The sequence below is a fragment of the Wasmannia auropunctata genome, unplaced genomic scaffold (assembly GCF_000956235.1).
Source record: "Wasmannia auropunctata unplaced genomic scaffold, wasmannia.A_1.0 LD336033.1, whole genome shotgun sequence".
Taxonomy (NCBI): Eukaryota; Metazoa; Arthropoda; class Insecta; order Hymenoptera; family Formicidae; genus Wasmannia; species Wasmannia auropunctata.
The window spans coordinates 600,537-621,499 of NW_012026857.1; the positions used below are offsets into that span (position 1 = coordinate 600,537).

At 48.3% G+C, this 20,963-nt stretch overlaps 2 protein-coding genes and 1 long non-coding RNA gene across 6 annotated transcripts; 2 read left to right on the forward strand and 1 right to left on the reverse strand.

The window, feature by feature from the left end:
* LOC105452342 (inositol-trisphosphate 3-kinase A) lies at positions 1–17,289 on the reverse strand. Of its 2 annotated transcripts, none has more exons than XM_011693352.1 (5): positions 17,032–17,289; positions 1,794–2,132; positions 1,491–1,699; positions 925–1,396; positions 1–819 (listed from the first exon to the last, which is right to left on the reverse strand). In XM_011693352.1, exons 1-5 carry the CDS (start codon positions 17,071–17,073, stop codon positions 616–618), a joined length of 1,266 nt encoding a protein of 421 aa, XP_011691654.1. In that variant the 5' UTR covers positions 17,074–17,289; the 3' UTR covers positions 1–615. The 2 variants fall into 2 exon arrangements, with proteins under 2 accessions (XP_011691654.1, XP_011691653.1); XM_011693351.1 differs by lacking the exon at positions 17,032–17,289 and adding an exon at positions 6,356–6,826.
* Positions 2,898–5,324, forward strand: LOC105452341. Its single transcript, XR_974724.1, has 2 exons — positions 2,898–3,775; positions 4,882–5,324. It is a non-coding gene; the product is annotated as an uncharacterized LOC105452341 (long non-coding RNA).
* A 139-nt stretch (positions 17,290–17,428) lies between the features above and the next one.
* Positions 17,429–20,814, forward strand: LOC105452343 (probable nuclear transport factor 2). Of its 3 annotated transcripts, XM_011693354.1 has the most exons (5): positions 17,429–17,864; positions 17,980–18,051; positions 18,710–18,808; positions 19,229–19,349; positions 20,098–20,168. In XM_011693354.1, exons 1-4 carry the CDS (start codon positions 17,757–17,759, stop codon positions 19,340–19,342), a joined length of 393 nt encoding a protein of 130 aa, XP_011691656.1. In that variant the 5' UTR covers positions 17,429–17,756; the 3' UTR covers positions 19,343–19,349; positions 20,098–20,168. The 3 variants fall into 3 exon arrangements, with proteins under 3 accessions (XP_011691656.1, XP_011691657.1, XP_011691655.1); XM_011693355.1 differs by lacking the exon at positions 19,229–19,349 and having other exon boundaries at positions 17,434–17,864; positions 20,081–20,814; XM_011693353.1 differs by lacking the exon at positions 19,229–19,349 and having other exon boundaries at positions 17,439–17,864; positions 20,098–20,814.
* The last annotated feature ends 149 nt before the right edge of the window (positions 20,815–20,963 follow it).

Below are 20,963 nucleotides of genomic sequence, written 5' to 3' on the forward strand. Positions count from 1 at the left end.
TATATAGGAAGATTATTTATTTACTCCTACAAGTTCAAACACGAAGCGATTCGAGACAAGTACTCTTTAAAAAAAGTAAGAACATTATTATTATTATTCGACGTAAGCACTCCTCATAAATAAGTTTCGTTCTAGCTCAGCACGTTAGATTACTTATCCGCTATCTTAAAAGCTATTTTTGTACATTACGCGTTTGTACACAGAATAATGTGTCGCCGGTTTCGTTTTGGAAAATACGTCTCTTACAAAAATGCGCGTGAAATGCAATAGAAAGCAGTCTTCCATGTTAAATATATATACATACATATCGACGGCGATAAATAACGACGATATCGGAAACTTGTGTGCCGATAAGACCGAAAGGTGACCGAAAGTGAGCGAAACGGGTGTACCACTTTTTCGGCGGTCAACACTTTTACCCACACTTGTAATTAACTCCACTTCTCGATGCTCTTGGCGATACTGGCGCACTTACGTTTTAATTAAAAGTCAATCTTACAAACGAATGGAATACGAATACTTGTTTCACTCGTCATATGTACATGAGTAAACGATGTTTTCGTAGCGCGGAAGAGAGTTCGTTTGAATTCCGTTCACGCGAAACATCGAAAATATTTACAGAGCTAGCCGGACTTCTTCCACGGTTGAAATTAAATTGTCCAATCCGTACAGGAAGCCCTCTTCGTGGTTGCCTTCCTCCCAAGGACGCCTGTGCGTGAGCTTCCGTCCGCTCGGCACCTCCCGCGTCTTCGCGAAATCTATCAGCCAAACGCCGACCTTTTCGCTGTCGTAAATCATGAAAATACTACTGCCGATTACCTGAAAAAAAAAAATAATAAATAAATCTAAAATAAGCAGATGAACGGAAGTGACCTTTACGCCAATAATCGAGGTTTTTTTTAAAACTTGACACGTGTCGTTTACCTCATGAGTTTCAAAATACTCTGACTCCTCGATTTTGGTTCGCAGGCTCCTGAGGCGCGCGAGGATCTTTCGACGTGTGTCCTCGCGCTTGCCGATGAATTGTCTTATGATGTCGAGCACCTCCTTGTGCGACTTGATCTTCTTGAGATCGGTGATCGGCGGCGCGCCCGGCAGCTTCATCGCCTCGATGCGAAAACCGTGGCTGCAGGTCGAGCTCTGCTGCTCGCGGAACTGCATGTACCGTAATTTGGTCACGGCGCGCTCCTCGTGCTCCAGCTGGGTAGGCGCGTCCGGATCGACGGCGATCATCTTCTGATAGAGGTCCGGCCGGGCGGTGATCTTGGACACCTCGGACTCGAGGAAGGTCCGCGTGCCCATCTTGATGTCCATCACATGGGGATCGTTGAAACCGAAGAGCAGATCCTGCAGCTCGATGAACGTGTCGCCCTTGTACTCGACCTCCCGGTAGTATCTAAAAAAAGAGTGACGACGGTTGACGGTCTCGCTGCTTACGTTTTATTAATGCTCGCGCCATAAAATAAACGGAAGAGGATTTTCAAGTAAACCTCGGAATGCAATCCCGCAACGCTTCCTCCTTGCTCAAGGCCTCGTAAACGATGCGCTCCGTGTTGTCGGCGCCGCCCGACCGCCTCTTCCAGACGGTGCCGGGACCGGCGGGTGCGAAGCCGTCCGGGTGGCCCGACAATTGGAACCAGGATTTCAGTCGGTTCTTCAGGAGCACGTCGCTAGCCGGCGCCGTCAGATCCAGGGCATTCTGGAACATCGTCAGGCGCATTATCAATTGAGACTCGTTTCCGCGGAAAAACAGGTGAAAGAAATCGGTGTGGCGTTACGAATGCCCAACGTACCAGAGCGAGGAATTTCAAGGAGAGATCCTCGTCCGGCATCGACGCGTCGGACAGGACCAGGGGGAATTGTTCTATCTTCCGCATGGTGGCCGGATCGTTGGGCAATTTGGCGAGCGAGCTGGACGATCTGGAGCCGGCGCTGCTGGATCGGTTGCTGTGGGAACCAATCGAGGTGCTGCGTCGCCATTGACGGAAGGCGCTGTAAGTGCCGCTGCTGCCGCTGCTCCTGCTGCTGTTGCTGCCGCTTCCGCCGCTGCTGGAGCCATCCTTCTGCTGACGGTGGTCCTTGTTGCCCATCGAATCATGACCGTTCAATCGCGTTTGCTCCTTGCTCGAGGGCTGCAACCAGAGAGGCCTACTAAGAATTTAATCCAACCGGGACAAGTGCGTTACGCTACAGGGCGCGCCGCCTCGAAATTTCAGTCGTCCGGAAACGGGCGGGAGGGGGAAAAATCCGATACGACAAGATCGCATCCGACCGGATCGGTCTCTCGCCGCTGAAGCGGCAATCGATGACTCTTCGCAACTATATAGAAGATCCGAGTTATCTCGTTACTCCGCGAAGTGGAGAAGTCGCCGGTCTTCGCGCACGAAGGCTGCTTGTTATTATTCGCGCTAAGTCGCGTTAACCCGTGCTTTTCGACGTGAATATTCGATATCAGCGCGATACACCGTTCATTTTAATTCTCGGCGGCAAGGTTCGCAACGCGCACAATTCGACCGTGGTTTCGGCCTCGAACTATCGGCTCCGCATCTCTCGTCTGTCTATACGACCGCGGATGACGGTAAATTGATTATATTAAATTGATATAGTTTTTAATTGGACATTTGACAGATCGTGGGAACGCAGTAGTGGCCGAGTACAAAAATAGATAAGTGCCGCGATTTATTCGCGGTTTTTCTCATTGTAGAGCTCACAAAAAACAGGACGGACAAAAAATTCATGCCGCGGCTATCCGTATATGCGTGTTTCACGGGAAGGGGAGAGGCGGAGAAGAGAGAATCGAAGCGCGATCGTTTCATATAAATACGTATCGCGTCTCACGCTATACCTATTGACGTCAGTGACTTTTATTTGAGTTGCACCATGTTTGCTTGTTGTCGCCGCAGGGCCTCGATTTCAGCGAGGTGATTCGCGATCGCCCTCCCCGAGGGAGGGGATCGGGGAGGGACGACCGAAATGTCGAGGCGATGCGGATGTGTGCCGCCTATTTGCGAACTCGCACTTTAAATTTAGACCGGGATTCACGGATCTGACATTTTTTTCCGACTGCACGGGACACAATGACAAATTTGGTTCTCTCAATTTAACTCTCATTAATGCGCGCGGCACGACGTTTCTCTAGCCTTAGAGTGACATCAACAAATTAACTACAATTAACTTAATCGACGATTAACTTTATCAAGTAACACCTGTGTGCAATTCTGTTAAACATGAAATTATTAACTGCTTGTTATATATAACGCGCATGAAATGAAAAAGAGATTAGATTAGGAGCGATAAATTATTTCTAATTACGATTCCTTCTCGTCGTGATTTCTCTTTGTATCTCGTGCAACGCGCTGTGTTACAATTTAGAATTCTTTTTATCGCTATATGTATAATTTTTTTTTTCGATCTGCCATATACGATAGAACCAAACGAGAAGTGCAGCACAGCACGCGAAATGCAATTTTAACTGTCCGTACGATTTGTTTCTATCTTTAGAAATGTATAATCTTATCGCATCGCGCACATTGTAGATTACCGTAAAATATCGCAAACAACTGAGGATTGTTCAGTGACTCGGCGATAAGTCGCTGAAAATGTTTCCGCGCCGCGGGAATGCGCCGCTGAAATATGGGGCGCCGTCGTGTAATGGAAAAATTGGCCGGCTGTTGCAGGGGCACAAAGTGATGGAAAAAAAAAAAGAAAATTGGCTTGAAAGAGTGTCTCTGATGGAAAAATACGCGGGCGGATGCATGGATAACCGTATAAATAAGTAACGACTGCGTTTTAGAAAGAAAAACAGGCGTAAATGAATGTTAATTGCGCGTAACGACGGCGACGGCGCGACGCGTGCTAAGCAACCTCTCCGTTCGTTAAGTTCGGCCGGACACGCGTTCGGCTTAATTCGTCCGGCCCGCGGCATCGTTCCGTCGCGAATCGCGCCGCTCAAATGGCTTTTGTGCGGCGAGAATGGAGCGCCGAGTAAATGGTGCCGCGAGAGTAACGCGACGCTTTAATGAAATTACACCGCGGGCTGTGTCGCGGGAGCGAGCTATAGCCGTCGCCCGTCGCCTATAGCCGCTCTCGCCTCCGCCGACGATCCGCCGCCGGCTTGGAATTCGCCCGAGTGTATATTACCTTCTCCGCGCCGCGCCGCGTACGCGCGATTTTTTCTTTTTTCCTTTACGAGCGCGCCCCGTGCAATTTCCGTTATTAAATTGATCTCACCACGGCGAGATCGTTTACCAGCTAACGGCGAAACGTCACTTTACAACTCGTGCTGGCCCGTTCCGACGCGAGGCGAGCCAACACGAGGTAACAAGTGTATACGTATCCGCGGCTTAAAACTGTGTCACCGCCGTGCCTCGAGCGATCTGTCCGGCAGCCGCGTATCGCTCCGCGAAATCGCACAAAGCATCGCCGGGCGATTTCTCGGCGCACGAACTAGGTTGCACGCTTAACCCCTTCAACCTGGGCCGAGGTCGTGGCACGACGTGTGGTCTGACCTCGTCGGTGGAACCATCCCCCTGTGTCGGAGAGATCGTTTCTCTCTCGAGCTTCGTTCCCTTCCGCGTCAATTTTTGCAGGTTCCTCGCCGATGCGAAATTTTACGACAAATTTCGGGAAACTGTATACAAATATTCTCTCTCCCGTTTTCTTCTCGTTTTCTCCCTGCGTCGAACATCGAAGAACTGCGGCACGTGGACGTACATACGTTTTATCTATAAATGCCGCTAACATATCATCAGCGATGACTGTGCCGGTCGGTAATGCGCACGTGCGTCATTAATAGGAAAACCTATCATTATTTTTCACGCGTATTCCCGTGATCAAGGCAATCCCATCGTGATTAATCGTCGAATATCCGTCTATTCGCAGCGCGATGTACCGCGCGCGAGACGCAGCGAGATGTATCCGGGACGGGGATTAGCCCGAGGAGGAGGATCCGAGGAAGCGAGGCGAGGCGAAGAAAGTTGGAAAGCTTCGAAAGAAACGAAGAAGGTGTACGTCACTCGCTCGAGCGACCTCCTGTTGCGCCAGCTGCACATCGAATGTCTTTCTGAGTGCCTCTCTCTCTCTCTCTTTTTCGCATCTAAAAAAGGGAATTTTTTTAGGCACACGGACTAATGTTTATCAACAAATTAACTTCGGGAAAAAATACTTTAATTATTCATCACGTTGGCGACATAAAAACGTTGAAAAAATGACAGGACTGCGATTAATTTTACGACGGTAAAAAGATGATGTATCCTTTAATGCGCACGTGGCTCATTATGTATCATTATATTCCGATTTATTATATATTATTATATTCTGATTTATATCTGAGGAAAAAAATTGCCGCCGCTGCGTTTTTTCACGTTTTTGACGAATTTTTTTGAAGGCGACTCTGTGAATCTGAACAAAAAGCGGAAAGGACGGTATTCATATAAGAGATCCCGACAAATCATTAATTTTCAGAACTGGCTGCATTCACGAAAAAAAAAAAAAAATTCTTATTCTATTCTCCGAACAGTGTCTTTATCTCGTTTCATTTATGACTCTTTTTCTAGTACTACCTTCTCCGTTCTTTCTCTCGAGACGCGCATTCCCCTCGTTCATCTTATTTTACTGCATTTTCCACGTACTACATCTGTGCTACTTGCGTTCTAGGAAAAAAACGCGTGTTCCTGGAACAGAATATAAATCAATCGGGTACTTCGGTGCCGGTTATACTCTGCAGCGAACCGACGCGAAATTAAGTCATCTCGCTGACACGAGAGCGCATACGGCTATACCGCGACATGTAATGAATCTTCGTTCAGGAACACCCTGTGCATTGATATACGGTCGCTAGTGTCGAGCGAGATGAAATCCCGTGTGGACCCGACGGTAAGTGGGGTGCGTGTATACGTACAGCGGGTCAATGGTCTCTTCCGTTGGAAACCGGGTGGTTTATTCGACTCGATTCGGGCGGCCGTGCGTATCCTTCGCCAGCGTCGGTCGGTCGGTCGCGGAGAGTGTCATACACGCCCCGGGGGGGCCTGCCCCCGGGGGAACGCGTTTCGTAAACGACGCGGCCGGCCCGGTTATCGTCGATTACGCCAATCTAGAGCGTGTAGACACAGCTGCGCGCGTTACACGCCGCGCGCGTCAATCTCATACTCCACATTCCATCGCCGTTTCTTGCGCACGAGCGATTCGCGCTGTACCGCCGATCGTCGCCGAGACCACGGGTCGCGAAAAACCGGGGGGGGAAAAAATCCTGCCGCTCGCGAAAGGGCGGGTGGAGGAGCGAGAAAAGGGGAGCGACTTTTCCCTCGCCCTTGATCAGCCCCGATCGGCCCAGCTGGCCAGGGTGACTCGCCGTTACCTTATTGAAGTGCGTCTGCAGGAGCCGCTCATACTGGTCGACCGCACGCAGGCAGAGCCTCGTGGTGAACGCTTCCATTCGTGCTGGCAGGGGCGCGTGACACACACTGCTCGACATTATTTATCCGTTTTGGAGCGCGCACGCCGTTACGGGACGCGCGCGGACATAGACACACACGCGCACACACGAATACCGTAGGCGTCGGTCACGGAACACGGGGAAGTCTCGTCGTCTCGACGGCACACTGTCTCTCTTTCTCTCTCTCTTGCGCGCGCGTGAGAGATGTATGTACGTGGTATTGTACGCGCGGGGTGGGACGCGGCGCGCTCGAGGATCGTTCACACCGAGGAAGTTGTTCAACCAACGCGCGCGCGGGGACGAACGTCGGCGAACCTAACCTCCGTCGGGATCCGCTGGTCGCGTACTACGAGCACGCACGCCGCCGGGGCCGAGGCGAAACGAAGAATGACTGAGTGACGCGCGGGCCGGGGCGCCGCCGCCGCCGCGCGCGCGGATCCAAGAAACCACCCTACGGGTAGACGCGCGAGCCGCGCGTAGCCGATTGGCCGAGGCTCGGCCGAACTCGGGGCTACAACGGTCCTTCGCTCTCTCCTCCTCGCACCCGTCGCACTCTCTATAGCTCCGTCCCGCTCGCTTCTTCGCGCTTCCGTTTAGCGCTGTCGCCTTCCCTCCTGCAGCTCGCGCACGGCTCCGTCTATCCTCCTCGCCTGCCGCCGCGCCGCTCTGCGCGCGCGTTACACTTCCCGTGTGTCGCCCGTCCCCCCTCCTCCTTGTGTCACCTCATCCTTCTCCTTCCCTCGCTCGCTCCGGCCTCCTTCTCGCTCTCTCTCTCTCTCTCTCTCCCTCCTTCTTCTGCTCCGGCATGCGCGCGCGCGCGCGCGCACGGGTGCATCGACGTCACCGCTGCTGCGTGCAAACGCGAATGCGCTATCGCTACACGCTACACGCTGTACGACGCTGTGTCGCGCGGCGAGACGGCGGCCGTAACGCGCGCTTCACCCCTGCTCCGCTCCGCTTCGCCTCGCTTCGTTGCGCGCCTCGCACGACGACGACGACGTCACTGCGCGATGCGTTCGTATAGACCCTGGGCAACACTGAGGCGACGAGAGAGCGCGAATGTAGTTTTATCGGTACACGCTCTCCCTCTCCTCCCGCGAGTCTCTCGCGGACGGCTGCCGATATACGCAACGTATACACGGGAACGTGGGCTGTCGGTCGGCGATTTGCGGTTCTAGGAGGAGAACAGGCCGTGAAATAAATAAATCCGGACCCCCTTTTTCTTTTCCTACTCGTATAACGCCCGACCGTGGCCGATCGTCTTCACCGCGCTTTGAGAAAGTGTGCCCTCGCACATTTTCTACCCGGATCACTCGGCGCGGTTTTGCGATATTCTCTCGCCCGAGAATTTCGAGACTTCCGGTATTCTCTTCTAGGGAGATAAAAGGAGGTTCTCTATATATATTAATTCTCTCTCGCTCTTCTCTTCAGATTCGCGGACACAAGAAAAACGGAGAATAACGCCCATTTCTACATCGATGCAGATTAACTTCAATCTCGGTCTAATTTACTTTCTTATCTCTCTCTTCTTCTAGTTCTAAGAATTAAAAAAAGAGGCCTCGTGACTTCGGCCGTTATTTCCCACGACCTCGCCCTCCTCGCCATTTGCCACTCCGAGTGTTTTTGTTGTACGATATATCGTGTATGCCTATACAAACGGATGACTCACAAAGTGGCGGGAACCGAGCGGGACGCTCCGCGAAGACGGTGCCGCGTCTTCGACACATTTTTCGCACTTGACGTAAGCTCGTTTCCATGCTCGTCCGACGCAAAAGGCCGACTTCGTCGGAAGCGGAGCTCCTCGGAATCCGCGCGATTCCGTCAGGAATCGCGCACGGCCGATTCACTTCCGGTCCGCGACGACGCGAATCGAGATAGATCCTAATCGAGCGGGAGCTCTCCGCGGCGCGCTCCGCTCTCGATCCGTCGCGGTCGCGGTGCGCGAGAGGCGAAGCGGCCTCACGGTGAAGCGTGAAACGGAACGATTTCGGGGTCGCCGTCCCACATTTTTTTTTTCAAGAGGATCGCGCCGTTCCTGTTCGCGCGAGCGCGGTCTCCGAATCCGAATTTATCGAACACGGCCGAAGCTATCGTTAAAATGCACATCGCCTGCAAGGATCCATGCCTTCTAACAACCCTTATACTAAACCCTCACCTATATTAAAGACAACTTCGACTAAACCCCGATTCGACCAAACTGTCCATTAATTCAACAGAAAATTGCTGTAGAGCCGCAAAACTTCCGACTACATGTGATGAATAAACATCAACTATAACAGTAAATATATTATATCCAGAGTGTTATAATTTTCTATTCAACACTGCATTACGATACACTTATATTGTCGTGTGGAAAATTGTAATATTGATGTGACATTTACGTTAATCGGCTGTTTAACGGGATAATTCGTCGTCCCTAATCTAATCTCCCCTTAACCACGGATAACATAAACAGCAAAAAATTGATAGTTCCATCCATGCGTTACTAAAATAGTGCAGTTATTATAACTCGGATAAGCTTAATCGGAGTTTAGTCAAAGTCGCACCCCGCGCGCGAACGACGGTTGATCGATTGGCCCGCTATCTCTTCGCGCGATTCCCGGTCATCGGTGCCGCTTGCTGACGTAAGTCGCATTATCAGGGAGAAAGCGAGTCGACGCCCGTACGTCCGACCGTCCGTTTTTACGATCTCGCCTTTACACGCGTATATACGTGTGGGTTTTTTGGAGAACCAGAAATTCTCCTCGTCCCGCGCGGAATTTCTCCGCGGCATCGGCATCGCCATTCTGGAAGAAAGAGAGAGAAGGAGAAATACATCACGGGGCTAATTCTTATTCCCGTCGTCGCGGAAACGTGACCGATCGGGTCGGCTTAATTTTATTCGTCGGACGCGGGCGGCAAGGCATGCATAGGAGTGATCGACCGTCCAGAAAAAAAAAACAGGCACGGGAACGCACGCGGGCGACTCTGATCGAGGAATCGACGGGGGTGGTCCACGCGAGGAATGCCGCTGAAAACGTGACGCGGCCCACCCTCTGCATCACTCGAATTCGTCGATCGGGAGATATATCCGCTCGAGTGTTTCTTTCGACGTGCAGCCTTTCGAGACGCATTTATTATATTGTTAGAACAGTTAGATAGCGACATTACGAGGTATCGCTGTGACGACGGCTCCGTGCACACGTTCCGTATCGGTGTTTATACTTGCGAGGCCGCACTGGCGTCACTATATGGATATGCGAAATTTCGTTTATTGCGAACGTAAGCCGCGCTCGAGGACGACGACGACGATACACAGGGTCGTTCGAAACGTTTGTTTAGCTAGCGTGACACGCGTCGTCGTTAGAAATATGTTTATTGCGGCGACTGTTTGTCGCGGTTATACATGAAGACGTTCACGTATGTTTTTCGGGGCGGTGCACGCGCCGCGTGCACCGCCCAGGCCCTGCCGCAACTCTTAACGATTTGTTATCGGCCGTATAAGTGACGATTGCAAAAGGATAAGCCTGGGAAAGATCCTGATTACGGAAATCGATTATCGGGATTATAAGTTACGGGAAGATTTTCGCAATGGTGTGTCACACATGCGACGCCGACGTACGCACGATTCGCGGAACGAGAGCGCGAGTCATCACCCTCTGGAAAGACTTTTCGAAATGACGACACATGACGAAAGTCGCGAGTTCAGTTGCGTCGACGTCGCGTGTCTCATTCACGGTAAAATGCAGCCGTGCCTTGCACAAAGAGACACATTTCCCAAGAAACTCTATATTGTCACCGCAGAAAAATGTATGAATAAAAAGCGCAAATTCCCCTGCACGAAGACTTTTATTTGCCTCAAGTGCGTTGAGCTTGAAAGAACAGCGGCTAGGTCAATACGTATATTTGCATGCCGTTCGTTAATGCTTAATACGAACGTGAAATTACTTGTAACGAAATGTATCCGCTGCATGCTTGAAAAAATATTTATATTTACAATCAAGAAACGCGTGGAGAATGCCTCCCGTGTCAAACATATTTTTCGTAAAGTACTCCTTTCGTGTGTGAAAACATTGCAGCGTATACTTCTTTACAGAAAGGAGAGCATTGTTGTAAAAATAAATTGTCTCTTTGTTAAAAATGTTAATATTACCGAAAAACGTAAACATCGTAGGCGAAAAATAAGATTTTCTCGATTATAATACATCGTAACAATGAAGCACAGGAAGGTTAAAATCTGCCTGCATAATGAAGGCAGAATAAATTTTACTGCCCGGTTTGTGTTATTGTTGTCTTCTTTTTCTTCTTCGCGAAAGAAGTTTTCTTTTCTCAAAAATTTTGTTGTCGGTTTGGCTATGTATTTTACATATAGTATTGTGTGTCTTGCCGAACGACCTTTTCTCAACCCGACACCGTTTCATACTGTTTCCCTATAGACCGATTCAATGAAGCATCTTTAACGAGACCGGGTCGCATCTCCGCGCGCGATTAATCGAGCGCGATTTCGCTTCTCGGCTCGCCCTTGGACGAGTACACGCCCACGGCGTGTACAATCGACGATGATAATAACGACGTCCGATGTCGGAGGCAACGGTGTCGTACCGGCGAACGTGTCTCGCGTCGCGAAAACGTTCGCTTCGCCGGAGGCGCGTCCCGCGCCGATTAATTCCGCGAAATCAAAAGAGAAGATGCAGTGCGCGAGCATTGCGAAACTAAAAAAAAAGAGAGAGAAAAGAAAAAAGGAAGACGCGTGACGAGCGCGGTGGTCTCGGAATCGATCACGTGCGCGATGAGACCATATCCTGGTTTCGTTTTTCTTTTGTTTTTTTTTCTTGGAATGCATCGTCAATGATTTTTTTTTCCATTGAATTTTAGCATTTCGAAATAATAGCACGAAGCCCGATTCTGATGAATCCGGATCTATATACGTTGACGGAGAGAAGAAACACGACTCACGAGTGGTTCCAGCAGGTCTGCCGAGATGATTCGACGACGCGGAGGGAGCGAGACACTCGCGCGCTTTCGATGAAAACTCGATGATATCAACGCGGACTCTGACGTACATGGTTTTGAAGAAAAAGAGCTTAGAAATTAATTAATAAGGTCGACCGGAACTGGTCTCACCGCGCCTATATCGAATGGTCGGCGTCGAGTGACGACTGCTTCATAATTAACCGCGATAAGTAGTTATACGATTCTATATATCGGTATAACCTTAATGGCCCCTATATTTACCGATGTTTCCAACGGTTTTCCTCTTCGTCCCCGTCTCTCCCGGGGTATACGGTATATCGAGAAGCGAAGAGAGGATATTCGTAATTTGCGATCTAATACGCCGCGCCGGAAGTTACGTGGGCGGCGGCCGAGCGTTAAAGCGCGCACGCATCAGCGCGGCAAACGACTGCCTGTTGTTTTCGATAGTCGCTTTATCGCATCGCGATGTACACACGACGAATTTATCGTTTTTTTCCCCTGCCTTCGCCTTCCTCGCCGTTTTATCTAATCCTCGACGCGACGGAAAACTGCAACGTGCCGCGCGCGATAAAGCGTTTCCTCTCACGAGAGTATCGACGCGTTTCCGCTTCGACACACGACGGGGTCTCGGCGAATCTAGATCGCGAAATATCAGACTTTTTAAATTTATTCTTCACGCTCTTTTTTTCTCTCTCTCTCTTTCCTCCCTCGACGATCGCCCAAGTCGCCGATTCACGTCGATTCCGCGTGTGTTTATTGTTATTCTTAGACGCGTTTTAACGTGCGCGATTAGCAATTTAATGAGGCCCGATGGATCGTTATTATCGGAGAGGATATTTTAAAAATAAAGAGCCCGGTAGAGTCGAAACAGGTTCCGGAATCTCCGGGGAATCTGGTCAACATCTTCACGTCCCATTTCGTCACCCCGCGCAGCCGATCGAGCGAATCGGCCCCGGGGTCCGATGTAGATATTAATAACGGTCATTCGATCGAGAATACAGGCGCGCGGATATGCGACGGGTTATTATTTATAGATAGACGCGTATAATGCATACGGATAACCATATCGATAAGGCGGTGTCAATTTCAATTCCGTCGCCACCGATATGCCGCAATGTGCAACGCATGTGCAGGCGCGTCGCGATCGCGATGGCTCGCGGAATATAAACGGCGGCAATCCGCACGTTGTCGGTAATTACATCCATTGACGTCGATGCTTACTATTTTTCCTTATTTTTCTCGATATTATTCATTCTCGTCTCTCTTCGCCTCCGTTCCGCGCGCGTGGACGTTCCTCGCAATCGGCCCGAGCTATATACCGAGGCGGCGATAAGCGGATCCGCCGTCGTCGGGACGACGCGGACGGTGAAACGGGATCGGGAGGGGAACCTCTATAGCGGCTCTCGAAACACACACGCGCGGCTTCTCGAAAAACGCGCGAATTGCGAGTCGCGAACGAGCGCTAACGAAGCCGCCGCTTAGCTCTCTCGGGTAAACGGGCATGCTGCAGTTGTAATTGGCATAAACGTGGAAATTTTCGAGCGACCGCTCGTTCGGGTCGACGAACGGCTTTTAAATCGCGGACTCAGCCGCGTTGTTGACTCCGAGACACGGTCCCCGGGACTCGCTGCGGCGTGCGTTCCGCACGCGCTACATTTTTCGTCCGACGCGGATACGGATGCCGAAAAATGTAGCGCAATTTACGGAGGACGTGATCCGCTCGTGGGGAAAATTGCGACAGTCGAAAAAGACCGCGAGTCCCACTGCGGCCGACGCCGCTCGCTCTCGCCACGTCGTCGTCGTCGTCGTCGGTCCCACGCCGTAAGCGTGTATACGCACGTACATAGGGGGCACGGGCAGGCGAGCAAGCGGGCGAACAGGCAGGCCAAGCCGGCAGGCAGGCAGGAGGGCAGGCAACATGGTATGCGTTGGCCGCCGAGCGAGCGCTCGGAGGTCACCATTGACGCAAATCTATCCGAGTGTCACGTGAGCGCGGCCGCTGGAACACAATATACACACGCGATGGACGACAACGGCACGGCCGGCCGCTCCACCATTCCATTAAATCCATGCCTCCTCCGTCCGTATACGTGTATATATTTAAACGGCTAGCGATGGGACCGAGCCGGCGGCGGCGAGATGATGAGCCTTGAGAAACGTCGTCGGCCGGACGAAACTATGCCGTGCCCGGAAACAGGTTTTCGGTCGAAAATATATATAGATATATACATATACGAGAGAGAAGGAGAACGGGAGATTTCGTTCGTGAGGCCGACGACATACTTCTTATAGACGCCTGGTGGGCACGCTCGAGGGTAGGGTAGGGCCGTTCAACCGAGGCTAGGGATCTCCTCTCGGAGCGAAAAGAGGGATTTGCAAGCCGGCGATTCTCGTTCGGACGACGACGATCGTGACACCTCCGCCCGCGAGTGTCGTCCCCATCGCTATTTCGTCGAGGACGTTCGGGCAGAAGGAAGGACGGGAGGGAGGAGCGGGAGTGAATATAGGTATAATACTACACTCTCCGCGGCCCACCCACGTTACGATATAATGGGCAATTAATGGCCGGTGGACCGGCCGATCCTCGCTGAATGCCAATCGGCCACGGGAAGCGCCACGCTGGCGCGAAGCCTGTTGTTTAACCCTTTGCGCTCTGCCCGGAACGTGCTCCATATGGCAACGCGAATCGCCGAAGAGGTCTCTCTCTCTCTCTCTTTCTCTCTCGGCTATAATTAGAACGCCACACTCGTGCAAAGCTTAGAGCGCGCTAAGTCTTTTTAATACCGTCACGATTCGACCTTTAAACACGTCTCTCCCGCGATTCTTTCAATCTCGCCCGTTCATATTTCCCTCCCCGGTTTTACGAGCGTTTCCGCGTGTAATTGCGGCATTTTTCTTCTTTCAGGTAAAGAGAAGACCGTTAACAGACTCTCTATATATGTATCGCGATAACGTCAGCAAGGACCTTGTGTTAGCCTAGTTTCAGTCCTGCGCGAGATAGAGCACGAATGCGGCGCGCGTTTGCGAGAGCGAGATACTTATAGCTTCCTCTACTTCTTATCATTTTTTTTTTCAAATCAGGTCAATGTCGCCGCGCGACGATCCGTACGTCGCTTTCTTTAACCAGCCTCGCGTAACGTCGCGTTGTACCTGTCGACCTAAAGGTCGACTAATTGATTCGTAAACCAGAGCGGAATAACTCGTCTCAAGTACACGATCACGTCTGTGAGAGAGAGGTACAATAACAACGCGTGTATTTATTTTTGTGCCTTTCCGCATACAATTTGGTATTTCTGGTATTAATAAGTGCCACTTATATCTTTCAGCTCGCTTCAATGTCACGCTATTGTTGATCGTCTGCTCTTGAGAGATAGAGAGAGAGAGAGAGACGAGCCGAGCCGGCTTCTTTCGAAAAGCCCCGCCGCTCTTTCCCGTCCTCTTGTATCCGCGCAATTCGCTCATCGCGATGGCACTCTATTAAAGTTTCAGCGCGTCTATATAGCTCTCCCGAAGAATGCTCAAGGCGAAAAACAGGCAGTTGCGGCCGCGGCGCGGTGCAACAATACCCGCGTCGACGTTAATAGCGGATGGCACAATGGTGTTGCAATACCCGGGGGATTATGCAACGATGAATGTTATATACATATATACGCGTATATGCACGCGACACCGCGCGCTGTACGTTATCCATACCCCGAGGCCGAGGACAAAACGTTTTGCAAAACGTGAACGACAACATCATCGAAGCACTCTATACAGTCGAAGGGACAAAAGCGTGTAACGAGGGAGAAACGTTTCCCCAGACATTCCCCAGGTAGCACGTTTCAGAAACGATTTATAACCGATTCTTGAAAACGTTTCCGAGTGGTTAAAATGTCCACTCGAAAAACGTTTAATGAAACATTTCTTTTTGGTAAGAAAAAAACGTAGAGAAATATAATCGAAATATAATTTTTTCTCTGTAAAAAAGTTTACGCATTCGTTCCTTTCAAGTAAATTTTTTCACAGATAGAGAAGAAAATGATATTTCGATTATGTGTATTTCTCTACGTTTTTTTTTTTACCAAAAAAAAACCGTTTCTTTGAACGTTTTTCGAGTGGACATTTTAACCACTCGGAAACGTTTTCCAGGGTGCTGCCTGGGTCAATTCTGGAAGAGATCTCTCGGCGCGACGCGAAATGCGCGAGAAAATCTGGCCGGCGATGCCTCGTCTCGGTATTTTCTCTCTCGCGGAGATACGCACGATATACGACTTTAATTGCGGTTCGAGCAATTAGGCATCACGAGACGCGGATCTCGTCGGAGCATGGATCTCGACAAACGCGCCGCGCCGCGCCGAGCCGCGCGGAACGGGCGTAACTTGCGCGCGCTTCGCGCGCGCTCATCGTGCAGAAATTAAGTCGCATTATCTTCAATCGTCGTACGCCTGCAAATGAAATCCGAGGAGGAGAGCGCGCGTGGCGAAGGGAGGTCGATTATCTTATTTATTCGGTGTGCTTACGTACGATTGCGATACGCAAATATTCGAGCGATGGTCCCGCTCCCCCTTCCCGCCCCCCTGCGTGCGCGATGTGCGTGCAGCTATGCACGGTGCGATTTCCCGTGCAATCCGCCGCCGCACCGGAAGAAAGTAAACCGGCGAGAGATTTCGAGATTCATCAATAATAACAACACCGCCACGCGCGGAGAATGACACGATGCTTTATTACGATAAACATACCTTGCGACGACGATGATGAAAAATAGACGCATGCGAAATATTATATAATTCCATTTAATACCTATACAATTGCAAAAGAGTAGCGTTACATACAGTGAGATTATTGATATGTTATTTACCTCCATTTATAAAACGATAAGATCGTCGATCGATCGTATCTGTCTTTAATTCCGCGAATTAATAAGCGAGATAAAATCGAGAAATAGGAAAACAAAATATTTCATGTTTCAGCGTCACGATACGTCGGATTAAGTATGAAAAATAACTAAAAGATAAATGGGATTAAAGTGTGAAAAATAACTAGAAAGGTATGAATAATGGCAAAAAGTTCACTCCAAGGAATAATGAAAGAAATTAATTTAAAAAAATAAAATAAAATGTATTTTTTAAATTTATTTACGCCCTCGTTAGAGCTCAAGCCTGAAATTAGATATTAAATATATTTCAATATAATTTCCGACACATATCGTTAATATAGTCTATCGTATGTGTAAATCGACAACAATTTATAATGGAGAAATACGATAACATTCGTGCAATTATATGTGCTCTTCAGCAGCTAGACTCTGTAATTCTTAACGACAGTGATTACCGTTGTATTGTCGCAAGTATGAGGACACTGCAGGTCGAATCACTGTCGACAAGACCTGCGGAAATCTAGCTCACAGTTATACTGTTATATTACTTTTGAACAACTTGATCGACAAAGTCGAGATGTCGAGAAGACAACAATCGAATCGCCGAAGTGTAAAGTTCGATTACCCGCACGGCCGCACTTGAATCGAGTCGAATTTTTTTTTCAATTAATTCGAGAAAAAAAATCCGAAACAAACCGGCGGCGACCGCTCTCGACGAGAGTTCGAATATTCGCGCATTCTTGTGTATCTGTTTCGTACTTTTAATAATAGAAAAACAAACATATACCTTTATGATAAGAAAGAGAGAAAGAAGAGCACGATGCTTCATGGCGCAATCCTAGCTTTCAAGCAGCAGAAAGATGTGAGCTAAAAGGTAATCCCGTACGTTGTAATACAAGACAATCGCGAAGTGACGCTATCGGAATCAATATCATGAACCATTTCTGGCCAAATAAATAAGTCGAGAACATATAATTATTAGTCGGCACGCGCGCGGCCACGCACAAGCCGCACAGCTGATCGTTTGCACTTACTGGCCCTACCTGCGACTGAAGCGAGACAGGCGGTGCCGCGCGGCGGGCGCGAGAGCGAGAAGGATGCCGACTGCCGAGATTGTCGAAGAGGTGCAGCTGAACGCCGGTTGCCGACGAACGTTCGAGAAGCTCCCGGCGGCGCCGGTGTCGTCGATGTATCGCGCGAGCGAGAGGAGGTATCTTCGTCTCGTCACCGGTCACTCGCGAGCGCTCGACGACGTTCCTCCAGCACTCGTAATACACTCGTATACATACGTAGATACGACACGAGGGATGTCGCACGGCGCCGCTTCGCGCTCGTAGTAGGTAGACCTTCCTCCCCCCCCCCTGCAAGGAAGGCCCCGGACGGAAGTCGAGACGGAACGTGCGTGGAGTAGCACCCGGAGACCAGGAGGAGGTGGTGGAGTCGCGTTAATCGGCGTGCCTGACACCCGCCGCACCGTCGCCGCCGGTCGCAACTGCCGTCCGCAGCAGCACCATGACGATGAACGTGCCGTACGAGGCGATCGGCAAGGGCTTCGTCCAGCAGTATTACGCGATGTTCGACGACCCGGCGCAACGGCCGAACCTCATAAACATGTACAACGTAAGCCGTTCCTCCTCGCGCGCGCGCGCGAGGGTCCGTCGCGCGACTCTCTCTCACGACCACCCCGCCCGGTCTCGCGGCTGACTACTGACATAACCTCTCTTTTTGCCCACAGGCGGAGACGTCCTTCATGACGTTCGAGGGCTTGCAGATACAGGGCGCTATCAAAATCATGGAGAAGTTAACTGTGAGTAAAGCTTCCTCCCCCCGCCGCCGTCTGATAATCGGTCTGCGATTTACGGTAGCGGATTCATCATCCGTCTTGCGAGAAGTGTCTTCCTCCTCTCGGATCCGAGAGGAAAGGAACTTGAAAATCTCTGTTCTTATCGCTGGCTTATTGTCGACCGTCGGGATTGCATTGATAGGATTCAAGAAGAACGTTATGTTCAGTTGAAATGTCCTCTTCGTAGAAGGCGTTAATATCTTTATAGCGTTCTTCATGGCAGGCTTGATATTAATAAGCTTCTATGATCTTCATGCTTTTCTTTGTACGAAGTTTATTGCCGCAAGTCCAGAAACTAGTTTCAATACTTTTAATCTATCTGTAGAACTGAGTGACGTCAGTCTAATTTAAAAATGTTATAAAATTTGATCACTCCAGAATTAAAGTAGAAGTTAGAGCCAAATAGAAATAACAGATTCTAGAGATTGAGCACACGTTATAAATATATAATATTTATATGCAAATATATTAGACTTTGTATTTACACTTTATCAAATACTTATGTTTGGTTTGCACATTTGAACTTTCTATATTGATTTTCAAATCTTTTTAATTTATTAATCATTAATATAAATCCAATAAAATGAATACCTTGCTATATTAATTTTTTTTTCTTTTTCAGAGCTTATCCTTTCAAAAAATAAATCGGATAATAACAGCGATTGATTCGCAACCAATGTTCGATGGTGGAGTTCTTATTAATGTACTAGGAAGGTTGCAGGTAAGGAAAGTATAGCTAGTAATGATTATTCTGTAAACAGCCACTGTTCTGTTTCATCCACAATACAAATACAATAAAAATACAATTAATTATAGTGGCGGTAGCATTAAAGTTATATTGATAGAAAATGATATTAAAATTATATTATTTTAAAGCATATGTGAGTTATGTTTTATACTAATCCAATCGGTTCAGTAATTTAATTTTTAATTTTTAATGGTACTACGAACTTGATTTTTACATATTTGTATGAAAAGAGAAATTCTTAGATGCGATGCACTTATTGGAAATAAAACGAGTTTTAACGTGCAGGAGAAAATAGAAATTGTAGGTAGAAATTCTAGACGGAAAACAAGTTTTGTAGTAAGTAGGTTTTCATCAGTATCGAGAGATATTTAGAGATTATTAATGATCGTACAGACTGACGAGGATCAACCTCACGCGTACATCCAGACATTTGTCCTGAAGCCGGTCGGTACCAGCTTTTACGTGCAGCATGACATCTTCAGACTTGCGTTACACGACACGGTTTAGGCATCAGGTATCGCAAAATCTTCGTTACTCTGCGTACCGTGGGTAACAGGCAAGCCTTGCTCGATGTTTCACGTCACGTATTCGCTTTCGTTTTATCTTGACCTATCGCAAAATTTCTGGATCAATGAAACTCAGTATAACGTATCTCTATATTTTTACAGGCTGCGCTGCTGCTAAAAGTCTGTGTTATGTTTAAAACTAAGTGTAACTGTGAAAATTTCAATTTTATTAACATCTACGATTGTCTTAATTCATGCAATTTGATTTTTTTTTTTCAGTCTGTTATACAATTTTTATTTTTAATTGCTACGTGTCTCTCCCTACGCAATTCTTTTATTCTTTCATTAATATATTTTGCTTGAATAACGTGTGCCAATCTAAAATGTTCACGTTATAAAACGTAGACATGCATGTGATGTATTCAGAGGTCTCAGACGCGCAATCACGGGCCACAAGCGACCAGGTTCCCGTGCAAGTTGCGCAAATGTACGTGTCTGGGATCACTGGGATTTAATTCGACGCTTAGACGAACAGAGCTCGACACAAGATTAAATTGCTGAACAAATTGGAACAATCATTAAGCTACCATTAACATTTAAAAAGCTGTATTACTTCTGTACTTTTAACGTTAAAAATTGAATCGTATGACACTTCGATGTAATTAAGCATTAACATTGTTTTTTCTTTTGTCATGTGCTTTTCAGAACATATCGTTATATGTATATGTATAGCAAATAGCTTGCGTCTGATTACAGGCAGACGAGGATCCACCGCACGCCTTCTCGCAATGTTTCGTGCTGAAGCCAATGGGTAATTCGTACTACTGTCAGCATGACATCTTCCGCCTTAGCATTCACGACAGCGTATGAGCGAGGAGGATCAGGCTGACTTTTGCGACGAGCGTGTGTGCAGACACACACACACAGGTTGTCGAGCGACGGACGGAGCCCCCGGAGATCGCGATTAATAAGTGAGCCACCTTAATCTCATCGATAACCCTCTCGTCACAACCACCAATCCTATTCCTATCCCTATTCTCTTTCTATAGATAATATTACAAGTTTTATATGAAGAATATTTCTCCCGCTTATATCTTGGCCACGATAAGAAAAAAAAAAGAGAGAACGAATCTAGAAACATCCGATATCACACACAGTTTTAAGTAATTTCGTCGCTTTTTTCCATACAACATATATATATATATATACATATACACATACAATACACACACACACACATACACACATATTTGTATATATGTTGTCTGAAAAGACATTTACATTTTTTAGTTGTAACTAGCACATTACACACGTAGATGTCTCATTGATCGAGAGATCGTTTGATTTCGACGGCAGATAATATCTTTGCATTACTACGCTTTGAAATGTATTGTAACATATTTTACATTTTAAAATGCTGTGTATTTTTGTAATACGAAAATGTTGGCCATTAAATACAAGAATTAATACGGACAAGTTGATTATCTATTCCACATATACGAAAAACGTAGAACCTTGACATTTTTTTTCATTGAGTCGCGACAAATAAAGCATACAGCTCTTCATTATCAGTGTGAACGAATTATTAATTATCAATAGATAACGACATGTAGCCGGAATGT